This window comes from Meles meles, chromosome 19 (assembly GCF_922984935.1).
Source record: "Meles meles chromosome 19, mMelMel3.1 paternal haplotype, whole genome shotgun sequence".
Taxonomy (NCBI): domain Eukaryota; kingdom Metazoa; phylum Chordata; class Mammalia; order Carnivora; family Mustelidae; genus Meles; species Meles meles.
Window position 1 is genome coordinate 57,296,404 of NC_060084.1, and position 25,017 is coordinate 57,321,420.

Here is a 25,017-nt window from a genome sequence, read left to right on the forward strand (position 1 = left end):
TGGCTCCCTGCGGCTCCTTGTCCTGGTGACGGCAGGCCTGTCGCTCCTGCCCCTGGGACAGCCCCCTCCCTGCCCCCCTGCACCAACACACTGCAAGAGGGGTTATCTCTTGCTTTAAGGCTGCACCCCCCTTCAGTGGAAGCCACCCCCGACTGCCCTGCTGCCTTCTTCCCGTGTTCCACATGGTGTACACATGAACGTGCATTTCAGCCCTTGGGGGAACTGCATACGTACACATGTATTTACTGTCTCTGTAGGTTTTGCTTACATATCACCTAGAAAGTCATTAATCCGTTAGGCCACGCCACGTTTTTATTCAGTTTCTAACCTCCATTAACACTAAGTTAATATTGCAGAAAATAGACACATTTGGAAATTGATCTGAAAAGCCCAAACCCATTCACTAGAACAGAAACCTGGAAAGTCCCAACGAGAACGACTGTGCGATACTTCATGTTGGAAAGGCATTCTTCCTTGTCTGGTTAGTGCTCATGATTCGCCAACTGTTCCACGTTTCTCGTCTGCCCTCTGCACCGTCCACGTAACAGGAAGGGTCCCAGCTCCGGCTGTGAGCACACGGGAATTCTCTAGAAACTGTGTTCTGTATCCAAGCCCACTGGAGAGCTGGCAACGGCTGGATTCCTCACAGGACAGATTCTCAGGAAGCCTTGCCTATCTGTGGTGGGACTCCCGGGAGCAAAAAACGGACGCAGCGGTCCCACAGCAGGGATTCCAGTGAAGGTGAAAATGTGGGCTCCATCGCTCACGTGATAAAAAGAAACGATGCCAAGATTCATGTCCAGGAAAATCCCTAGTCGGTGTAAGCGGGGGCTCACCGAGAGCACAGTCACAGGCCTGGTGCTAGCTTGGAAGAGATCTTTTCTCAAGCCCACCGTCCAGAAGCCAAGCTCTGCGGACAGTAGAATGGGCCCTTGTCGGTCAGCAGAGTCTCTGCAAACACCCACGTCCCATGCCTTGCTCATCCCCACGTCCACCTCCCAGTAGTGGCGGCCAGACTGGAACCCAGGGGAGCCCAGGATGCAGAGGGCATAGTCGAATCTCTGGGCGCCGGCGCTCCGGGTCTGTGTGGAGTACCCACAGCCGACACTCCTCAGGTCCTCAGAAACGATGAGGTAGTGGTTGGCGGTGTCAACATCCAGGGTCACCTCCACTGGGGAGGGAAAACAAGGCAATCAGCAAACATGCACTCGACTGTGAAGCCCCAAGGTCTCGCCCATCTTCTGTCCACTCCGTGCTTCCTCCCTGATCAGAATTTCCCCGGGGAGACGTCCCTGGCCCCTGATGAGGTCAAATATAGAGAGAGAATGATCCTAATCAGAACGAGTCCCTCTGACCCCTACTAGGTGTTCCCTTCACATTAAGTGCTCCGTTAGATTACAGGTGCTCCCTCCTTTGGCACAGATTACACATGAAGAGACCATGGCCGTGTGTGTTCTCAGCATGCAAACCAGTGCACATTCCATTGACAAATGGGCCTCCAGGGAGTATGTGAACGGTGGCCACTATGATACTTAGTGCAGAACGTTAGATACGGAAGTTGCTCCCGTCTTTGTTCTTGTCAATTACCTTCCTCGCTTCCTGCTGTTAACAGGCAAATGCATCCCAGCCCTTGGCTTCCTAGGGTTGCAAACACACAAGGCTGGGGGTCCTGAGAGGAGCCGGGTGAACTCTGGGCAGCCCAGGCTGAGGAAGGGCCCCCAGGGACACGAGCAGGGGTGTGCTGGGGTCTGGCAGCGACTTAGCCGCAGGGCATGGCTCAGAGGGCGGGGAGATGGGAGCACAGGGACTTTGTGGGTTGCCTACACACCAGGAGGTTATCCTAAGGGGACCACGTGGATGGAGCCAACACAACCTCAGGTGCGCCCTGTGGGGGCACCTGGGCAGCTCGGTTGTTAAGCGGCTCCCTTCAGTTCAGGTTATGATCCCAGGGTCCTGGGATCGAATCCTGCATCTGGCCCCCTGCTTAGCGGGAAGCGTGCTTCTCCCTTGCCCACTGCATGTGTTCCCTCTCTCTCTTTCTGTCAAATAAATAAAATCTTAAACAAACAAACAAAAACAACAAGAAAGAAGCCCTCTAGACTAGAGCCCAACTCTTAAACTTGGTGCCCTAACACCCAGCTCTGTGAAAGATGCTCCCTTTCTGATCATCTCAAGTCTTGTCACGTTTCAGGGACAGGGTTCACCATCCCAAATTAGAGTTGCACAGAGCTAGAGTGCTCTCAGAACACAAGGTTACGCCTGTCCTTCACAAGGACACTGGACTGCTCACACGCCCTTCAGACCAAGGGACCCACCGCTCTTCAGGACCCATCATAGGAGAGCGGGGACAGAGCCAGAAGGAGCAAGGACTCAGCCGGCTCCAGGGAGGCTGGGAGGTCCCGCCTGGCCTCCTTGAGCCAGTGAGCCCTGCAGCTGAGCTGGGAGAACACACCCTAACTCAGGGATGTGAGAGAGTCAGGCGTGATTTCCCTTAGGTGTAGGTCAGGGACAAACTTCCTTTCTTATAGGTGGTTCTAATCTATACTTATGGTAAGTAAGGCAAAGATCAAAGTTGCCTCCCATGCCCTTGTGTGATGGAGAGCTGTAGGCAAGTTGCGTTTTCCGGGACCCTTGCGGGGCGGGGGAGGGGGGCAGGCCATACCTTGGAACTTGTACACGTTTGGGTTCATGTGCAGAACGGCTTTCAGCTGGGGCTCCAACTCCCTGATCCTGGAGACCAGCCTCCCAAGATGCGTGCCTGGCCTGAGGTCCTTCCTCTGAGAGAGTTCGGAGCAGGAGGGGCACCGGAAACCCTCCCCACCGGGCTCCCTCTGCAGGGAGTCGAAGCAGCGGAGGCAGCAGGCGAAGCCACACTTCAGGTACACAGGAGCCTCCAGGTAAGTCAGGCACACAGGACACCTGCTTGTCTCTTGCAAGTGTGCGGCCATGACCACTGTGTGGGGAAAGGCGGCAGGTGAGACCTTCCGGGAAGCAGAGGGACATCAGGCCTTGAGCTCCTGTCACCTCGACGTGTGTGGTCATTTGCTGTCCCTACAACCAGTCTGCATCCGGGCAAGCAGGACTCATGGCCCCGGGCTTCTGATGCTGGTTGGAGTGAAGGACGTGACTCACCATCCGTCCGGCTTCAGGCGCGGTGCTGAGAGGGTTCCCCGGGCTGTGCCTTTCCTCCCCAAGACTCACTGCACCGCGGGATGCCTGCGCTTCCCACTCCCCTTCCCCTGGTCTGACCACGCCCCTCCCCCTTCCCCTCCCCTCTGGCAGCCACCCGTTCGTCCTCCGTATTTGCAGGTGGTTGCAGACATTTGAGAAATGCAAAAGAAATTCTGTGGGGTTGCGCTCACCTCAGTCCTGCTCTGGCCCGTTCTCCCTCTGACTGCAGTTCTGAAGTGAGCTCCGCAGGAGTGGTTTTTATAAGGGAGGCTTCCCTGCCCACACCTTCTCTAATCCCACACCCTCCCTAATCCCATCGGAGTTCACACAGCCTTTAGTGGGACTTTGCTCACACGTCAGGCCACCACAAACAAAGGAGGTAATTGTATCATGAAAGTGTTACTTTTTCAAGATTTTATTTATGTATTTGACAGAGACACAGCGAGAGGGAACGCAAGCAGGGGGATTGGGAGAGGAAGAACCAGGCTCCCCGCTGAGCAGGGAGCCCAATGCGGGGCTCAATCCCAGGACCCGGGGATCATGACCTGAGCCGAAGGCAGAGCTTAATGACGGAGCCACCCAGGTGCCCCAATAAAATCTTTAAAAAATATTCTGAAATTCAGCTCAGAAATATAAGTATAAAATACATATATCTTCCCAGTGAAAGTTGAGGTTTGGTTTTTGTTGGCTATCTTGCTACTTATTTTGTCCTGGATCCTCCATGTGTAAAGAGCCTGGACAGGATCTGCTTTGTGAGTGACAGCGCTGGCATGTCTAACAACGTCTGGTACATGAAGTGACTCTAACACCTGATTTGGGTCCACGCCCAGCCGTCCCCCAGGTGGCCCCCTTGTGCCTCCCTGTTCTGATGCAGGCTTCCTGCCTCCATCCTGCTTTCTCAAACCCGCTCCAGATGTCCAGGACTCCTCAGATACCAGGACCGCTCCGTTTAGCAAACGTTTATGTCTGCTGGCGCCTGGGGCCGTCCTGATGATCCGCTCCTCGAAAGGCTGTTTCAAATCACTGCGGTTTAAACTCTCAGGTACATAATGTCCCACTCTTCCTTCTGCCTGGAGATACTTTAATTATGTTTGATCTGGCGAAACTCCAAGGAAGGCACGGCCCCCTGACTGTTCCTTCCTATCAGAGCCTTCCTGTGATCCCAAGACGGGGCTGTCAGCACACCACGGACCCTCCGGAATCGGGCTCTGCAGAGCTGTGCTGTTCTTTGCCAGCCGTGCTGAGACAACTGCTCAGGAAAGCTGGCCCCGTGGCTTCATTGCCGTCATGAAATCATAGAGTGTCAGGCACATCACCACAGAGGAATGGCGTACAAGCCAAGTTAATGGCTTGCACCTTGATCTAATCATTGACACCAAGATTAAGTGAGTAAATCACTTAAGTGAGTAAAATGACTTACTTGATTACTTGATTGTACTCACTTAAGTGATTAAGTGGTTAAGTTTAAATTTTAAAGTCAGTCTGGTCTCTCATGTTTCTTTCCCGCCCCCTGCCCTGGATTTTTATCATCCAAACAAAAATCCCTCATTACCTGGATGTCACCTAAAACAAAAATTACGTCATAATGAGCAGATACCTGTCCGAAAAAGACATCCAAATGGCCAACAGGATTTTGAAGTTATGACCTGAATTCTACACATCAAGTTTTTTTCTGGGCAAGAAACACAGATGGCATGACCATCTATGTAGAAATTTCTGAGGCATATGAGGCACACGACACACAAAAAAGGGCTCAACGTCACTCGGCATCAGGGAAATACAAATCACAACCACAGTGAGATCCCATCTCACACCAGTCAGAATGGCTAAAATTAACAAGTCAGGAAACGACAGATGTAGGTGAGGACATGGAGAAAGGGGAGCCTCCTACACTGTTGGGAATGCAAGCTGGTGCAGCCACTCTGGAAAACAGAGTGGAGGTTCCTCAAAAACTTGAAAATAGAGCTACCCTATGACCCAGCAATTGCACTACTGGGTATTTACCCTAAAGATACAGATGTAGTGATCCGAAGGGGCACCTGCACCCCAATGTTCATAGCAGCGATGTCCACAGTAGCCGAACTGTGGAAAGAGCTGAGATGCCCTTCAACAGATGAATGGATAAAGAAGATGTGGTCCATATGTACAAAAGAATATTCCTCGGGGGGCGCCTGGGTGGCTCAGTGGGTTAAGCCGCTGCCTTCGGCTCAGGTCATGATCTCAGGGTCCTGGGATCGAGTCCCGCATCGGGCTCTCTGCTCGGCAGGGGGCCTGCTTCCCTCTCTCTCTCTCTGCCTGCCTCTCTATCTACTTGTGATCTCTCTGTCAAATAAATAAATAAAATATTAAAAAAAAAAAAAGAATATTCCTCGGCCATCAGGAAGGATGGATACCCACCATCTGCATCAACATGGACGGGACTGGAGGGGATTCTGTTAAGTGAGGTAAGGCAGGCAGAGAAAGACCATGGTCATGTGGTGTCACTCATACGTGAAACATAAGCAATAGCACGGAGGGTCGTAGGGGAAGGGAGGAAATCTAAAGGGGGAGAAGCCACAGAGAGGGAGACGAACCATGAGAAGCTCTGGACTCTGGGAAACAAACGGGGGGGTTTCAGAGGGGTGGGGGGAGGGGTAACCGGGTGGTGGACATTGGGGAGGGCATGCACTGTGATGAGCACAGGGTGTTATACTGAACTAATGAATCGTTGAACATTGCTTCAAGGACTCATTTTGTACTATAGGTGGTTAACTGAACATAAAAAAAAGTTATTGATTTTTATATATTGACCTATATCCTGACTTCACTAAATTCACTTACTGGTTCTAGCAGTTTTTTTTCCGTATGCCTCAAAAATTTCTACATAGATGGTCATGCCATCTGCATATTAAACAGTTTTGTTTCTTGCCCAGAAAAAAAATTGACATGTAGAATTCAGGTCATAACTTCAAAATCCTGACATAAATAAGGTCCACTGACACACACAAACACATACCAAGAGATGCTCACAGAGAAAAATGGTCAATGGTATAATGATATTATGATTTAATGACCCTATTTTTTTTCCCCTTTCTGAAATCCTACTGCAGTAGGACACAATTGCCTCTGTATTCCTCTGGAGATTTTGGGGTCATTTTTCTTTGTTTTGTAGCGTGTGTGTGTGTGTTGCTCTGTATGTGAGGCATCAAGGAAAGAGAAAAAATGTTAATGAGATGAATTATATTTAATCTTCCAGTCTCAGAAGTAGTTTGGTGGAACATACGTGATCTATTTTTCCCATTTGACATTGTAATACCTTTTTTTCATATCCCTGGTAGTGATAGATAATCAAAATAGGGAAACAAATATTGTGTACCATAATCATTGTTTCTACTGTTACTGCTACTACTTCTGACAGGATATGGGAATTAACTTTGTTTTGGCCACTGCGGTCGATAGTTGATGTGAAATTCACATTGTGGTCACACCGAGGTCATTTTAGTGTCCTGCTGTATAACCAGAAGGCTGCTGACTTTTCAGAAGGTGTATCATCCAGTCGCTCTGATAAATACTATTAAGCGTTCTCAAAAGCTGACTGGTGATTTCCTTGCAATTTTAATGAGTTAGATGATCTTATACATTTGAACATGAGTTTGCATTTTCTCCTTCCTTCTTTTAGGTTAATGAATTATGGTGACAGAATAATCCTAAATTCTGAGAGAGGTACAGTACGCCCACCTCCTTTCACTTACTTGTTTACTAAGTGCATGTTAACTTAACACTTTTTGTGGGTCAATCATATTTTTTCACAAGACAAGCATGGTTCTTTTTTTTTTTTTTTTAAGATTTTATTCATTTATTTGACAGAGATCACAAGTAGGCAGAGAGGCAGGCAGAGAGAGAGAGGGGGAAGCAGGCTCCTAAGCAGGGAGCCTGATGTGGAGCTCGATCCCAGCACCCCGGGATCATGACCTGAGCTGAAGGCAGAGGCTTTAACCCACTGAGCCACCCAGGTGCCCCGACAAACACGGTTCTTAAGTTCACGTTAGTTCACATTCTGGTCAAGAGTTGGAATGTAATAGTAAATACCAACCACGAGAGACTCTTAGATCCAGGAGACAAACTGAGGGGGGTGGGGGGAGGGGGTGGAGGGAGGGGGGCACGGGCATCAAGGACTGCACTGGATGCGGGATGCATCAAGGACTGCACGGGATGCGGGATGCAGTGAGCACTGGGTGTTCTATGAGGCTGATGAATCACTGACCCCTACCTCCGAAACTAATGATACACTCCATGTTAATTCATCAAATTTAACTAAAATAAAATTTAAAAAAAAGTAAGTAGAAGTACAAAGTCATAATGTGAAATTGTGGAATTGGTGTCTGTGGCATGTTCCCCAGGTCAGGTCTCCTGTGGAATATGACTGTGTCTCCCTTTTCAGGAGAAGAAAAGGCCCAGGATCCCTAGGAGGTCCCAGAACTGGGAAGAGACCTACGAGGCACCAACAGCCCACTCTGCACTCCAGGCCACTCTGAAGCGCTCACCGTGTCTTTGCAGAGCAATGTCCAAAGAACCACAGGGAAAGGGACTCTGAAAACCATCTTGTTTTTCCAGGTGGGCATTGGGGCTCTGGCCACTGTCACCCTCTTCTTCCGTAACTTCTCTCCAGTCTCACATGGATGCAGGCAGAGGCCTTCCCACACGATTCTCACCCACGTGGCTGTGGCCAGTCTCTTGGTTTTTCTCTCTGCAGGGATTCCCTACAAGTTGATGACTGTAGTTCTGCGGAAGCGCCTGTCCAGTCTCGCGTGTAAATTTGTATCTCATGCACACAGCGAGGCTCGCAGCCCCACGACGGGCTCCACCTGCGTCCTGAACACCTATCTTCTTCACACTCATCCCGGGGAGGGTGGTGTGCACGACGCCCAGAGGACAAGCCCCCAAGGTCACTGGTCGTGGCCGTGGCATCTGCTGGATGTTCAGTGTCTAAATGAATAGCTGTGTTCCCGTGAAAGTCACGGGTGTGCACGACGGGGGAAACAGGGCCGACACTGAAGGGAAGGGGTCCCGCTCATCCTCGAGTCCCGGTGCAAGCTCGGCCATCCTGTGGCTTGTCTCTGACGCCATGTGTATTGGCCTCCTGGTCTGTCCCTGCACAGGCACCCAGAGAGTGCGGTGGATTCATGGCCCCAATGGCGCCCACAAATGCCCCCGGACACCAGAGCCGCCCCTGCCGTCCTGTTGCTGGTGGCCACCTTTGTCAGCTTTTATGAGCTGAGTACCCCCCCTTTTTTTTTTAATTTTATTTTTTCAGTGTTCCAAGATTGTTTATGCACCACACCCAGTGGTCCGTGCAATCCGTGCCCTCATTGTTTTTTGTTTTTTAATGTCACTGCCTTTTTAGATTTCCGTCTGTGGTTGATACAGACCTCTAGTCTCGTATTTTGGCGGTTTCCCCACTTCTAGCCCCTCCTGCTGATCCTTCGCAGCCCTGAGGCTCCTAGGCCCCGCCCCTGAGCTGTTACAAATCACCTGTAACCCAGTGGAAGACAGCTCTGCTAACCACTGTGCTCACTGTACCAAGGACCATCTCCTCCGCACCAGTGTTTCACACAACCTGCACAGTGATCTAAGAAGGTAAATCTGATACCCCGGCTGCCCCGGGGGACCTCAAAGTCAACTCACAAATGATGACCTTGAAACAGACATACAAAAACTGTTCAGGATATCTTGACCAGAGCAGCTGCTGAGACACGGCTCCTTTCTTCAGGAATATTCAAAGTGTTTCTGCAAATTTTATCTCCGCTTGGGCGCACTGAAGAACTGGCACTTGGCACGGAATCCAGTACTGACACGGGTAAATACTCCCCGGGAGGACAGATGCTTCGTTTCACCCATGCAGGTAAGAAACCTGGCAGATGCAGAGGTGTTTTCTGCCTGACTTTGTTACTGCATTTCACTCCTACTTCTCTAATGTGCGGTCGGATGACACAGAAAATCACTGTTGCCCAGTGGTTTGATTTGCCTTTATACCTTGTGGGTTTTCTTTACATGGTTGACCCCCTGTGAAGTTCATCGATTGGATAACTGAAGTACTATTAAGGAGCGCTGATAGCTGTCATCTGTAAATTTGCCACTCGGATTTTCTAGTCTATCACTGAAATGCAGAAACGGGCAAGGAGACTGATGTGGGACTCGATCCCAGGACCCTGATATCATGACCTGAGCCAAAGGCAGACGTTTAACTGACTGAGATACCAGAGCGCCCCTGAAATTTGTATTTTAATGAGCAAATGTTAAACAGCGTTCTTTGAAGTCATAAGTGTTCAAACTGAAATAAAACATTGTGGGTGAAGTATAGTGTTAAAGAATTAGCCCTGAAAGTAGGGGGGAAGTGAGGTCATGGTCAACAGTGAACAAAAGACAGCAAGAAGCAATTTCTTGGTGAAAAGACTGTTGGAAACTCATTCGGAGTGTATGGTTGTGCCAGGGGTAGGAGTCGCTGTGGGCGTTCAGAGACCCCAGTGGGTGGCGGGCGTCGGCAGTCTGAGTTCCTTGTCAGCACGTTCTGTCTCCTGCATGGCTTTGCCCTCAGCCCCGGGTGCAGGTCCGGGAATGCGTCACCCGCGCGGGACCCAGAATCAAGAGGGGAGTCTGCTCACACCCCGAGAGGTGCAGGACGCCAGCCGAATGGGGACTTGGAAGGGAAATTATTGTCTTGTTTGGGGTCCTGTGGGGATTAGGGATACCCGCATTTTGAGGTGGGAAATATGCTTTCGAAATGGGGTATTTTCCGACTAAAAAGAGCTCGGGCGGTAAATGGCAAGAAGCATGGAATTTAAAGTCTAGGAAGACCAGCGTCCTGACCCGGGGGATGGTCACTATTTGGAAAAGGTGAGAAAACACCGAGGAGCAGGCACCCTGGAAATCCCGTACCGGGAGTGCTCCGGGGCGCTTTCCTGCGGGAGCTGGAGGCTGGCCCCACGCACGGAGGCGGGAAGGGACCCGGGAGGAGGCGGCCGCCCCGGGGCAGGTCGGTGGGAACTTGAACGGCGAAGGCAGCTTCCGTCCGAGGCGGGTCTCTGGCCGCCGCCGGGTGCGCGGACCCCGCCTCTGCCCTCCGGACCTTCTGGTGTCGAAGAGCTGCTACCCGGCCTCCGGCATGGGTCCGCGCAGCATCAGTCACTGTCCCAAGGCCTGCGCTCGGGGCGGCCCCGGGAGGGGGAAGGGCGAGCCAACGCGCGTCCCAAGGTCGGGAGACAGGAGGGGGCCTCCGGGCACCCGGTGCGGCCGCGGGGAGCACGGCGGTCACAGCTCTCCGGAGAGCTCGGGAGGCTGAGCGAGGGCGCGCGGAGGGGGCGGGACGGAAGGTGACGCGGGTTCCCTGCTGAGTGCGGAGCCCGCCGTGGGGGTTGGGTGCTGCGGCGGGAAGGAGGGCGGGACCTGAGCTGACTGAGCCGCCCCGGCGCCCCCGGGGTCACGTCTTCTGCTCTTTTTAAAGGTTTTATTAATTTGTTTGAGCGAGAGCAGGGGTGGGGCGTGGGGGGAGAGAGGCCGACTCCTTCCTGGGCAGGGCGCCCGCGGGGGCTCCATCCCGGACCGCGGGCCCGCGACCCCGGAGCCGCCCGCCCGCCCCGGTAGATTCCGTCCGCTCGAGAGGCCGCAGGCGCGGGAGCTGGCGGGGGGCACGTGGCTATCGCGCTCCCCCGCGACTCCCTGTGCGCCTTCCGTGTCCCCTCGAGGCCGGACCCCAGCCGCGATTCCCAGCTGGTCCCCGGGGCTGGGGAGCGCGGCCGGCTCTCCCGCCGCACCCCTCCGCGTCCCCGCGGGAACCGCCCGCCGCTGCCCCGCCGCACCTGCGGACGATGATGGCGATTTGCTCCCGGGACGAAACTGGCTCCTCCCCGAGCGGCCCGCGCGCTCCCCGCGGAGGGTCAGCGCGACCCCGGCAGGCCGGGCAGGGCGCCTCCGCGGGGAGGTCGGGCCGGGAGCTCCGTCCCTGCAACCGCGGCTCCTCAGACCAGCGCTTCCCCGCCCGCAGCTCCGCAGCGGGGACCGCCGGGCGGAGGCTTCCTCCTGCTCGGGGCGAACCCGGGGGCAGGCACGGGCGTGCGCTCGTGCACCTGCGCGGACAGGGCGGGACGCGCGCCCCCGCCTCCCTCCGAGCCCCGCGTCTCTGCCTCGGCTGGGCGGACGCGGGCGTGAGGCCGCAGCGAGGGGGCTGCTGCAGGGGCCGCAGGAGGCCGTGCGGGGCGGGAGGCTCAGGCAGGTGTTGGGGGGCGGGAAGGCTCCGTGGGGCTCTCTGCGGCCCAGTAAAACCCAGCGGCCCGGAGGGCAGGACCTTTGCGGTTCCCTCGAATCCGGACGGACCCGCGCCAGCCTGCTGGGTCCTTTCCTGCGGCTGCTGGAGGGGACGCGGGGTTCGCTCCCGGTGTCAGCCCTGCGGCGGGGAGTCCACCAGCGGGTCAGGAGGCGACCCCTCGCCCAGCGCCGTGGAGGGGAAGAGCCGACCCGGGGCGGAGAACAAACGGATGCGCGGACGAGAACGGCGGGCAGGTGTGAGCAGGTGCGGCCGGCGGGAGCCTGAGCAGGTGCGAGACGCGGCGGCGACGGGAGGAGGGCTTCCGGGAGGAGGAGGACGAAGCCGCGTCGCGTGCGGGAGTGAAAACAGGCCTCGGGTTCCTTCGAGGGAAGTGACTTCAGCCGCCGCCGGAGGAGAGGGAGCGAGGCCGGGAGAGCAGCGGGAAGAGCCGGCGGCTGCCGGACCCGAATGTCCCCTTGCGTTCCTGCCCGCGGTGAGCAGCGAGAGCCTCCCCCGAAAGCCGGCTCTGGGTCGCGTCAACGCTTTTTACCGTTTCCCGGTTCCGTTTGACTATTTCTGCTTCGACGTTTGCGATTTCCCTCCCCCTAAGTACTTTGGGCTTAGTTCGCTCTTTTTTTATTTCCTCGAGGTACAGAGTGAGCTGGTTTTACACCCAAAGTGCGGCTCGAACTTAACACCCAAGACCAGCGCTGTGTGTCCCGCCGACTGAGCCACCAGCCGCGAGGTCTTTCCTTTTTCTCCAGGTGGCGTTTGTGGCTGTGCACATTCCTCTTAGAGCGGTTTTCGCTGCATCCCATACGTTTACTGTGCTGCGTTTCCGCTTATGCGGGTCTCAGACTATTTCTTGGTTTCCCTTTGATTTCTTTTCTGCCCCGGGGGTGTTCAGGACTGTGTTGTTGAGTCTGCGCGTTTGCGAATTTTCCTGTTTTCCTGTGGTCAGAAAAGCTACTCGCTATGAGGTCAGTCCTTGTGAATCTGTTAAGACGTGTTTGGGGACCAAACCTGTGATGTTTCCCGGTGAGTTCTGTGTGAGGGGAAGCCGGTGGGCCCCGCCGCTGGTGGGCAGGTGGTCGGGGTGTCTGTAGGGCGAGGTGGTCTGCTGCCCCTTTTGGGACAATACTTCCTTACTGATTCTCTGTCTCCTGATTATCCGGCGTTGAAAGTGGGGGTGTGGCTCCTTCTTTAAGTAAGTAGAAAAGAGCCCTTCAGTCTTTGTTTAACTTGATGCAGCAAGTTCGGAGAGAAAATGTTAGATCAACTCTGGTTCATTTCAAGTCACACAAAAGGGTGTGAGTGTTGGGCTGCAGAGAGGCTGTTGTTCCCATTTTAGTGTGGGTGTTCTGCCCTTGTATCCCCGGTATGGCAGGTCACCCACAGAAGGAAACAGCGCCTACCATAAAAATAACTCCTTCTACCACTTAGTGGGAACTTGTGCTCAGTAACTGACACGAAATCCACCTCCCGCGTCCACAGGAGGCTTACCAGTGGTGTTCCCTATTAAGCCAAACCTTCCTTTCAATGCGCAAACAGGTGCACAGTGCTGACGCTCCCCAGGTGGGACCCAGCTCCTAAGTGGGTGATTGTAACACAGTAGGAGCTTTCAGATGCGGAGGATGGAATCCTCGTCCGCTCAAGGATGAAGCCTCTGACCCAAGGTTCCACTGTCCTTCCATATCACAGATAGGGAACAGGTTCTCAGAGCCCCAGGGTGTGTACTAATGTCCCAGCACCATTAGTTGTCACCGAGGACCGGGAAATAAGAAACAAGACCTGTACTGGGTGAGTCCAGACCTGATGGTCACAAGCTACTCACTACGTGTTTCCTGTCTTGTCCACACAACAGTCCCCTAACACAGACCCAGTTTTCCCAAAGAGCAAGAAAGTTTAGTAACTCCGAGATGTTTTTCTCGGTATCATTTACTTTTCCTTTCTGACAGTGGCTTTTCAATCTTACAGTAACGATTAGGATTATTGCCTTTGGAAAACTTTGTGTGTGTGTCTCTCTCTCTCTTTTTTTAAAGATTTATTTATTTATTTGCCAGAGATCACAAGCAGGCAGAGAGAGAGGAGGAAGCAGACTCCCCGCTAAGCAGAGAGCCTGATGTGGACCTCGATCCCAGGACCCAGGATCATGACCTGAGCCGAAGGCGGAGGCTTTAACCCACTGAGCCACCCAGGCACCCCGACTTTGTGTCTCTTATTACAACAAGTCTGTCTTTCTCTTGGATGTCACAGAACCTTCGTTTTCACTCATAAGGGCTCAGGCCAGCCTTTACTCTAATGCACCCCCTAAATGGGCTGCAGTCGCTTTTGAACTCAGGTACTCAGTTTAGTTGGTTCTGGAGTTGATAAATGAGAATCAAAGAGTCAGACAAAACGTAGGAACTCAAAATCTCAAAGAGATGTAAAGCAACCTGCAGTGATTTAATGATAGGGTTTAACGAGTGTTATCGAGGCGTAATTGACTAATGAAACTGTGTACAGTGAAGGTGTACAACTTGATTTAAAAAATTTTTTTGGTTAACATACAGTATGACATTGGTTTCAGGAGTAGAATTCCGTGATCACTTACCTACAACACCCAGGGCTCATCACCAGAAGGGCCCTCTTGAATACCTGTCTGGATTGGCTGCTTTGAGTAGTGATTACTTTTCCGTGTGGACTGAGGTGAGTGGGAGACCACTTTGATAACACTCTCTAGGAACTTCTCACCATGCTACAATCTGTGGAATTATTAATAACTAGAATTCTTTGGCTAGTAGGGATATTTTCTATACTGAATAGAATATCTGAAGACATTGTAGGGACAAGTTGTGTATCCAAATGGCTACTGACTTTTTGAAAAGCATTTTGTGTACTGTCACTCTAAACATAATACCGAGTCCTTGTAAGTTGGATATGTATTCTCTTGCAATTTTAGTTAGATAATCTTAAAATTTGTATATTTTTGCATTTCCATTTGACCTTATTAATGCATTATAAGGGCAGACAGGACGGCCATGAATTGTAAAGCTGGTACACTGTATTCTCCTTGTCTCCTCCCACATAGTCACTCATGAAGCACACGTTTATCTCATACATGATGTGTGAGCCGCACTTTAGACCGAGAAAGGCATGCTTCTGAGTTCACGGACTCTGTATTCCGATGGGGAGTCAGAACACAAAAGTAAATAGAAATTCAAAGTAGGGGCGCCTGGGTGGCTCAGTGGGTTAAAGCCTCTGCCTTCGGCTCAGGTCATGATCCCAGGGTCCTGGGATCGAGCCCCGCATCGGGCTCTCTGCTCTGCAGGGAGCCTGCTTCCTCCTCTCTCTCTGCCTGCCTCTCTGCCTAGTTGTGATTTCTCTCTGTCAAATAAATAAAATAAAAAAAAAAAAAAAAGAAATTCAAAGTAATAATATGAGATTGGTGTCTGTGACATGTTCTCCAGGTCCAGCCTCCTGTGGAATAGGACTGTGTCTCTTTTTCAGAAGAAAAGGCCCAGAATCCCTTTACAGGGTCCTAGAATGAACACGAGTCCTCCCGAGGCAGGGACAGCCTCCCCTTCCCTCCAGGCCACTCTGACCTGCTCACTGTGTCTTATCAGAACAAAGCCCTGAGACCCACAGGGAAGAGGCTCTGAAAACCATCTTTTGTTAACGATTGGGGACGGATCTTTTGCCAGTGTCCTCCTGTCCCAGAACGTCCCTCCAGTCCTGCATGGACACGAGCAGAGCTCTTCAACACGATTCTCCCCCCCGACGGCTGTCACCAGTCTCTAGGTTCTCTCCGCTGGGATTCCACTCACAATGGCAGCTCTGATCTTAGGGCAACCCTGTCCCCTCTTGGGTGTACATGTGTCCCTCACAGCCACCGAGTGGCTTGAAGCCTTGTGCTCTGCTGATGTCCTGAGCACCTTTCCGTGGGTCCTTCTCCTCCCCAGAACAGCGGGGAGGATGCTCAGAGGAGGAGCCCCCAAGGTCACTGGTCCTTCCTGTCCATCTGCTGGATCTCCAGGGTCTTCATTAGTATCCATGTTCCTGAGAAAGGAACCACACCCAAGGCAAATGGGTTTGCTCATCCGTAGGTCCCAATACAGGTCTTGTCTTCTTGGTCCATCTCTGAGACCATGTTTATTGGCCTCGTGGTCTGACCCAGTGGCTCCGCGGTGCTGTTCCTGCACCGGCACCACCAGACAGTGCGGTATATTCACGCCCCCAGTGGTTACCGCAGGGTCTCCTGGAGACCAGAGCCGCCCTCAGCTTCCTGATGCTGGTGACCACACGTGTTGTCTTCTACGTGCGGAATTCCATTCTCGCTTTTCCTGTCCTTGCTCTAATAGGCTCGTCTCTGCTGTTGATGCGTACCTCTCGTGTTCTAGTTTCACGTTTTTCTATTATTTGTCCCTTACTGCTGATCCTCAGGATTCTCCAGCTCCTAATTTCTGCTTTTTTAAAAATTTTTTAATTTTTTTGAAGATTTTATTTATTTATTTGACAGAGAGAGATCACAAGTAGACAGAGAGGCAGGCAGAGAGAGAGAGAGGGAAGCAGGCTCGCTGCTGAGCAGAGAGCCCGATGCGGGACTCGATCCCAGGACCCTGAGATCATGACCTGAGCCGAAGGCAGCGGCTCAACCCACTGAGCCACCCAGGTGCCCCTAATTTCTGCTTTTGAATGTTGAAAATGACCATTAAGAACCTAAATTTATAGAAGTCAGCTTTAACAATAGCCAAGATTATACTGTTCAGTAATCATTCACCAAATACCAGTTTTTTACATGAAATACACAATGATCTTTTTTTACATCTTTATTTGAGATATAATTGACATATAACATTATGCAAGTCTAAGGTGTGCAATATCTTAATTGGATATATTTATTGTAATATATATATTACAATATATATATATTTTGTATATTATATATAGTATATATAATGTATATATGTATATGTATATATACTATTATATATTGTATATATGTATATGTATATATAATATATATATTGTAATGTGATTGCCAATGTAGCATTAGCCAACACCTCTGTCACATTATGTAATTATAACTAGAAGTTTGTAACTTTTGATCCCCTCCCCACCTACCAACTACCAATATGTTAAATCTGTTCTCTGTATAAGTTCACTTTTGTTTACTTTAAAATCCTACATATAAGTGAGTCTATATAATTTTATCATTGACTTACTTCACTTAGTAAGATTCATCCTTGTTGCTTATGGAGAAATTGCTTTTTACTGAGGATTTTGGAGGGGAGGGGGTTGGGGGGTTCGGTGAGCCTGGTGGTGGGTACTAAGGCGGGCACGTATTTCATGGAGCACTGGGTGTGGTGCATAAACAATGAATCTTGGAACACTGAAAAAATAAAAAAAAATAAAGATTTTGTTTATTTATTTGACACAGAAAGAGACAGGGAGAGAGGGAACACAGCAGGGGGAGTGGGAGAGACAGAAGCAGGCTTCCTGTTGAATAAGGAGCCCAAATGCTGGGCTGGATCCCAGGACCCAGGGATCATGACCTGAGCCAAAGGCAGACACTTAATGACTGAGCCACCCAAGCGCCCTGCAAAATTGCTTTGTTATGGCCAAATAATATTCCATTGTATATATGTACCACATTTTTAAAATGTAATTTTATTTTTTCAGTGTTCCATTTGCAAATACCTTCTCCCATTCCATGGGTTGCCTCTTTGTTTATCCATTTGCCCATCAGTGGACACTGGGTTACTCCATATCTTGCCTTTGGTATCAGAGTAAATCTCGCCTCATAAAATGGGTTTGGATGTGTTCCCTCTGCTTCAGTTTTCTGGAAGGGTTTGAGAAGGGCTGGCGTTCATTTTTTAAATGATTGAATAATTCAGCTGTTGTGCCATCTTGTTCTGGGATTTTCACTTTATATGTATATATATTATATATAGTATATATTGCTTCTTTATCTTTTCAAAAAAGCCATGCTCATTATTGCTGATTTTTCTATTTTTCTCTTCTCTGTTTTGTTTATGTCTGCTTTCATCCCTTACTTTCTATCACTTGATAAATTTGAGTTTAGTTTGTTGTAATTTTTATAGTTCCTTGACGTGTAAAGTTAGGTTATTTACTGATTCTATTTCTTAATGTAGATGCTTATCACTATAAACTTACCTCTTAGCACTGCTTTTGCTGCATTCCGTAACTTTTTTTAAAGGATTTTATTTATTTATTTGACAGACAGAGATCACAAGTAGGCACAGAGGCAGGCAGAGAGAGAGGAGGAAGCAGGCTCCCTGCTGAGCAGAGAGAGCCGGATGCAGGGCTTGATCCCAGGACCCTGAGATCATGACCTGAGCCAAAGGCAGAGGCTTAACCCACTGAGCCACCCAGGCGCCCCCATCCCATAACTTTTTTTTTTTTGTCATAAAATAATGGATATTTTATTCCAGCTCTGGGGTATGAAAAAAAAAGGAGGGGACCCATCCTTCTACACACCATTCTAATTTAGCTAACATTAATTTGAAAAAGCTAAAGCAAATATGTGCATGTATCTGTATAAATATTTATATATACACATACATATTTTATCAGTGTTTATATATTTACTCTAGTTTTTTTATAAAAACACCTTAAAAATCATTAAATGCATCCCAATACTTCTGCCTCTTCATCAATCATTTAATATTGTTTGGATTAAATTCACAGTTTGTGTTTTAATCTCTTATGTGATTGGTCAAACTGTACACTACATTAGAAGATGTGAGAGAAAAACTTTGTTTAAAAGTTACACCCCCAAGAAAAAGTTATACTCTGTGTCAGTTACCCTTTACATGATTTTTCCATCATTATTTTCAACTTCATACATCTTGTAGTTCTCTATGCAAGGTATTTCAGCTTCTAGTGCTGTACATATCTACATCTTCTGGATGGGACTGCCCGTGATCCATGAGTCTGGGGTCAGGCATAAACTGTGTAGCACCTGAGGTGGATTCTGGTTTTGTCTTTGTTTCAGAGCTGTGTTCTGCTGGCAAGGACACTGAGTATTTCAGGCTGTCAGTTGTTTTTGCAGGTATTTCTGGTGCAGCAGAATTTCCTAGCTTAGAGTTTTCTTTAGGTTTAGGAAGTGATTCTTCTTTGTTGCTTTTTGTCCACAATGATTTAACTGCTTCATAAATTTGCTGGCTTACAGTATATGCCCTTTTCCCAGTTACCTTTGCAATTATTACCGACTGAACTGGGTAGCAAACAGTTGCTCCTAAAGTGGCCAGTCCCAGTGGATAAGCAATTTTCTTAAACCTAGAACCTTTTCTTGCTGAAATCAAGCCTGCCAATCCTGAAACTGTAATCACTCCAGGTTTTGGAAGAAAATCTTGAGGTGGATTCTTTAGGTAAATATATGCATCTTTTCCAAATTGTACTGTATCCATTATCCCATTTTTCACAAACACATAAACACCCTTGCACCAGCCAATATAACGACCAGTTGTACTGCGGATGGATGCAAAGCCCATTTGTAAACGACCAGGCTGCTCTTCAACATATTTATTTATTTATTTATTTTTTAAAGATTTTATTCATTTATTTGAAAGACAGAAATTACAAGTAGGCAGAGAGGGAGAGGAGGAAGCAGGCTCCCCGCGGAGCAGAGAGCCCAATGCGGGGCTCGATCCCTGGACGCTGGGATCATGACCTGAGCCGAAGGCAGAGGCCTCAACCCACTGAGCCACCTAGGCGCCCCACTTCAACATATTTAGACTGCAGAGGTGGTGCAGGTTATATGGGAAGCTGCTCTGGTTTTACTAGCTGCTTTTTGTATTCTTCTTCTTTAGTTGCAAGCACGGTTATAGATGCACATATCAGACCTGCAGGTACGGTTGTCAGCTTTCCCATCCTAACAGCCGCCATATCTGTGACCTTCTCCGCCTGAGTTCTCATATGGTGGGCAGAGAGGGACCCCCATCCCATAACTTTTTAAAAAATATTTTATTTATTTATTTGAGAGAGCACAAACAGGCAGCAGCAGGGAGAGGGAGAGGGAGAGGGAGAGGGAGAAGCAGGTTCCCTGCTGAGCAAGGAGCCCATCCTGGGATCATAACCTGAGCTGAAGGCAGATGCTTAACCAACTGAGCCACCCAGTTGCTCCTGCTGCATTGCATAAATTCTAATGTGTTGTGTTTTCATTTCCTCTTTTAAATTTCATTTAAATTCATGTGAGTTAACATACAGTGCAGTATTGGTTTCAGGAGTAGAATTCAGTGATTCATTACTTACATATAACATCAAGGGCTCATCACAAGTGCCCTCCTTAATCCCCATCACCCATCTAGCCCATCCCCAGTGTTTTCATTTTTATTTGTCTCATGATACATTTTTTAATTAAAAATTTAAAATTATGTTCAATTAGCCACTGTATAGCACATAATTAGTCCTTGTTGCAGTGTCCAATGAATCATTGCTTAAGAATAGCACCCATTGCTCATCACAGCAAGTGCCCTTCTCTATACCCACTACCCTGTTACCCCTCCTCCCACCCTCTGCCCCTCTGAAACCCCCAGGTTGTTTCTCAGAGTCCATATGGTTCTTCTCCCTCTCCGAGTTCCCCCTGTTCATTTTGCCCTTCCTTCTCCTAGTGTCCTCTGGGCTATTCCTTATGCTCCACAAGTAAGTGGAACCATATGATAATTGACTCTCTCTGCTTGACTTATTTCACTTAGCATAATCTCTTCCAGTCCTGTCCATGTTGATACAAAAGTTGGGTATTCATCCTTCCTGAGGGCTGAGTAATATTCAATTGTGTGTATGGACCACATCTTCTTCATTCATCTGTTGAAGGGCATCTTGGCTCTTTCCACAGTTTGTCTATTTTGGACATTGCTGCTATGAACACTGGGGTACATATGGTCCTTCTTTTCATTATATCTGTATCTTTGGGGTAAAGACCCAGTAGTGCAATTGCAGGGTCATAGGGAAGCTCTATTTTTAATTTCTTAAGGAATCTCCACACTGTTCTCCAAAGTGGCTGTATCAACTTGCATTCCCACCAACAGTGGAAGAGAATTCCCCTTTCTCCACATCCTTTCCAACACTTGTTGTTTACTGTCTTGTTAATTTTTGCCGTTCTAACTGGTGTAAGGTGGTATCTCAATGTGGTTTTGATTTCAATCTCCCTGATGGCTAATAATGATGAACATTTTTTTCATATGTCTGTTAGCCATTTGTATGTCTTCTTTGGAGAAGTGTCTGTTCATGTGTTCTGCCCATTTTTTTTTTTTAATGTTTATTCGACAGAGAGAGATCACAAGTAGGCTGAGAGGCAGGCAGAGAGAGAGGAAAGCAGGCTGCTCCCTGAGCAGAGAGCCCAATGCGGGGCTCGATCCCAGGACCCTGGGATCATGACCTGAGCCAAAGACAGAGGCTTTAACCCACCGAGCCACCCAGGTGCCCCGTTTTGCCCATTTTTTGACGTGATTATCTGTTTTTTGGGTGTTGAGTTTGAGGAGTTCTTTTTTTTTTTTTTTAAAGATTTTATTTATTCATTTGACAGACAGAGATCACAAGTAGGCATGGAGGCAGGCAGAGTGAGGGGGTGGGAAGCAGGCTCCCGGCCGAGCAGAGAGGCTGATGCGGGGCTCGATCCCAGGACCCTGAGATCATGACCTGAGCCAAAAGCAGAGGCTTTAACACACTGAACCACCCAGTTGCCCCAAAGAGTTCTTTATAGATCTTGGATACCAGCCCTTTGTGTCTAGTGTCATTTGCAAATATCTTCTCCCATTCTGTGGGTTGCCTCTTTGTTTTGTTGACTGTTTCCTTTGCTGTGCAGAAGTTTTGAGATCTCAAAAGTTCACCTTCACTTTTTTCCTTTGTTTTGGAGACATGTCTTGAAAGAAGTTGCTGTAGCCAATGTTGAAGTTACTGCCTATGTTCTACTCTAGGATTTTGATGGATTCCTGTCACACGTTGAGGTCTCTCATGCATTTCGAATTTATCTTTGTGTATGGTTTAAGGGAATGGTTGAGTTCCATTCTTTTGTACACAGCTGTCCAATTTTCCCAGCACCATATATTGAAGAGATTGTCTTTTTTCCACTGAATATTCTTTCCTGCTTTGTCGAAGATTATTTGACCAGAGAGTTGAGGGTCCATATCTGGGCTCTCTACTCTGTTCTTTGGTCTATGTGTCTGTTTTTGTGCCTGTACCATGCTGTCTTGGTGATCACAGCTTTGTAATAAAGCTAGAAGTCAGGCAACGTGATGCCCCAGCTTTGTTTTTCTTTTTCAACATTTCCTTAGTGATTTGGGGTCTTTTCTGGTTCGATACAAATTTTAAGATTGTTTATTCGAGGGCACCTGGGTGGCTCAGTGGGTTAAGCCGCTGCCTTCGGCTCAGGTCATGATCTTGGGGTCCTGAGATCGAGTCGCACATCGGGCTCTCTGCTCAGCAGGGAGCCTGCTTCCCTCTCTCTCTCTGTGCCTGCCTCTCTGTCTACTAGTGATCTCTCTGTGTTAAATAAATAAATAAAATCTTTTAAAAAAAAGATTGTTTATTCCAGCACTTTGAGAAATGTCGGTGGTATTTTGGAATGGCACTGAAATTATAGATTGGTCTGGGCAGTATAGACATTTTAACAATGTTTATTCTTCTGATCCATGAGCATGGAATGCTTTTCCATCTTTTTGTGTCTTCTTCAATTTCTTTCATGAGTGTTCTATAGTTCCTCGAGTACGGATCCTTTACCTGTTTGGTTAGGTTTATTTCCAGGTATCTTATGGTTCTTGGTGCTATAGTAAATGGAATCGATTCTCTAATTTCCCTTCCTATAGTTGCATCGTTAGTGTATAAGAAAGCAACTGATTTCTGTACATTGATTTTGTATCCTGCCACATTACTGAATTGCTGTATGAGTTCTAGTAGTTTGAGGGTGGAGTCTTTTGGGTTTTCCATATAAAGTATCATGTCATCTATGAAGAGGGAGAATTTGACTCCTTCTTTGCCAATTTGAATACCTTTTATTTCTCTTTGTTGTGTGATTGCTGTTGCTAGGACTTCTAGTACCATGTTGAGCAACAGTGGTGAGAGTGGGCATCCCTGTCTTGTTCCTGATCTCAGTGGGAAGGCTGTCACCTTTTCCCCATTGAGAATGATATTTGCTGTGGGTTTTTCGTAGATGGATTTTAGGAAGTTGAGGAATATTCCCTCTATCCCTATACTTTGAAGGGTTTTAATCAGGAAAGAATGCTGTATTTTGTCAAATGCTTTTTTCTGCATCAATTGAGAGGACCATATGGTTCTTCTCTCTTCTCATATTGATTTGTTCTATCACATTGATTGAATTGCAAATGTTGAATCACCCTTGCATCCTAGGGATAAATCCCACCTAGTCATGGTGTTTAATGTACTGTTGGACCATATTAGCTAGGATCTTGTTGAGAATCTTGGTGTCCTTACTCATCAGGGATATTGGTCTGAAATTCTTCTTTTTGATGGGGTATTTGCCTGGTTTGGGGATTAGGGTAATGCTGGCATCATAGCAAGAGTGGAAGTTTTCCTTCAGTTTCTATTTTTTGAAACAGCTTCTGAAGAGTAGGTATTATTTCTTCTTTGAATGTTTGGTAGAATTCCCCAGGGAATCCTTCGGGTCCTGGACTCTTGTTTTTTGGGAGATTTTTGATCACTGCTTCAATCTTGTTACTAGATATTGGTCTATTCAGGTTGTCAGTTTCTTCCTCTTTCAGTTTTGGAGGCTTATAGGTTTCCAGGAATGTGTCCATTTCTTCTAGGTTGCTTAACTGTTGATAATAATTTTTGATGATTTTCTATTTCCTTGGTGTTAGTTGTGATCTCTCCCCTTTCATTTATAATTTTATTAATTTGGGTCATCTCTGTTTTCTTTTGGATTAGTTTGGCCAGTGGTTTATTGATCTTATTAATTCTTTAAAAAAACAGCTTCCGGGGCGCCTGGGTGGCTCAGTGGATTGAGCCGCTGCCTTCGGCTCAGGTCATGATCTCAGGGTCCTGGGATCGAGCCCCGCATCGGGCTCTCTGCTCTGCAGGGAGCCTGCTTCCTCCTCTCTCTCTGCCTGCCTCTCTGCCTACTTGTGACCTCTCTCTCTGTCAAATAAATAAATAAAATCTTTAAAAAAAAAAAACAGCTTCCAATTTTGTTGATGTGTTCTACTATATCTCTAGTTTCTAACTCATTGATCTCTGCTCTAATCTTAATTATTTCCCTTCTTGTGTGCGGGGTTGGCTCAATTTGTTTTTGATTTTCCAGTTCTTTAAGAGATAAAGAGAGTTGGTATATTCGAGATTTTTCAGGTTGTTTTTTTTTTTTTGAGTGAGGCTTGGATGGCTATGCATTTCCCCCTTAAGACCTCCTTTGCCTTATCCCACAGGTGTTGGACCGATGTTTCTTCATTCTCATTGTTTTCCATGAATTGTTTAAGTTCTTCTTTGATTTCCTGGTTGATCCAAACATTCTTTTTTTTTTTTTAAAGATTTATTTATTTGACAGAGATCACGAGTAAGCAGAGAGGCAGGCAGAGAGAGAGGAGGAAGCAGGCTCCCCGCTGAGCAGAGAGCCTGATGTGGGGCTCGATCCCAGGACCCTGAGATCATGGCCTGAGCTGAAGGCAGAGGCTTAACCCACTGAGCCATCCAGGTGCCCCTGATCCAAACATTCTTGAGCAGGATGGTCTTTAGCTTCCAAGTGTTTGAATTCCTTCCAAACTTTTTCTTGTGGTTCAGTTCCAGTTTCAAAGCATTGTGACCTGAGAATATGCAGGGAATAATCTTAATCTTTTGATATCAGTTGAGCCCTGATTTGTGACCTAGTATATTGTCTGTTCTGGAGAAATTTCCATGTGCACTCGAGAAGATGAGTATTCTGTTGTTTTAGGTTGGAATGTTCTGTATGAATCTATGAGGTCCATATGGTCCAATGTGTCAAAGTTCTTTTTTCTTTATTGATTTTCTGCTTGGATGATCTGTCTGTTACTGAGAGTGGCATGTTAGGATCCCCTACAATTAATGTATTCATATCAATATGACTCTTTATCTTGATTAACAGTTTTCTTATGTAATTGGCTGCTCCCATATTGGGGGCATAAATATTTACAATTGTTAGATCTTCTTGGTGGATAGTCCTTTTAAGAATGATGTAGTGCCTTTCTGTATCTCTGACTACAGTCTTTAGTTTAAAATCTAATTTATCTGATATGAGAATTGCTACCCCAGTTTTCTTTTGAGATCCGTTGGCATGAAAGATGGTTCTCCATCCCTTCACTTTCAGTCTGGATGTATCTTTAGGTTCAAAATGTGTCTCTTGTAGACAGCATATGGATGGATCCTGTCCTTTTTTCTGATCTGCAACCCTGTGCCATTTTATGGGAGCATTTAGGCCATTCACATTGAGACTGATTATTGAACGAGAAGTTTTTATTGTCATCATGTTGCCTATGAAGTCCTTGTTTCTATAGATTGTCTCTGTGAATTTCTGTCCTATGTCACTCTTGGGTTCTTTCTTCTTTTATAGAACCCCCCTTAATATTTCCTGTAGTGCCACCTTGGTGGTCACATAA

At 48.0% G+C, this 25,017-nt stretch overlaps 1 protein-coding gene and 2 pseudogenes across 1 annotated transcript; 1 reads left to right on the forward strand and 2 right to left on the reverse strand.

Annotated features, from left to right (window-relative positions):
- Positions 1-269: 269 nt before the first annotated feature.
- Positions 270-2,949, reverse strand: LOC123930796 (ret finger protein-like 4A). The gene is made up of 2 exons (XM_045987119.1): positions 2,663-2,949; positions 270-1,171 (listed from the first exon to the last, which is right to left on the reverse strand). The coding sequence occupies exons 1-2, from the start codon at positions 2,946-2,948 to the stop codon at positions 588-590; spliced, it is 870 nt and encodes a 289-aa protein (XP_045843075.1). The 5' UTR covers position 2,949; the 3' UTR covers positions 270-587.
- LOC123930622 lies at positions 2,947-11,019 on the forward strand (annotated as a pseudogene).
- A 7,103-nt stretch (positions 11,020-18,122) lies between these two features.
- LOC123930815 lies at positions 18,123-19,372 on the reverse strand (annotated as a pseudogene).
- Positions 19,373-25,017: the final 5,645 nt, after the last annotated feature.

Bases quoted from the DNA above. Each gene is read 5' to 3' on its own strand.
- LOC123930796 (XM_045987119.1), bottom strand. From the start codon at position 2,948: ATGGCCGCACACTTGCAAGAGACAAGCAGGTGTCCTGTGTGCCTGACT. The intron at 1,172-2,662 runs GTATGGCCTGCC...TTCCCTCCCCAG, and splicing joins AAACGTGTACAAGTTCCAAG to TGGAGGTGACCCTGGATGTT.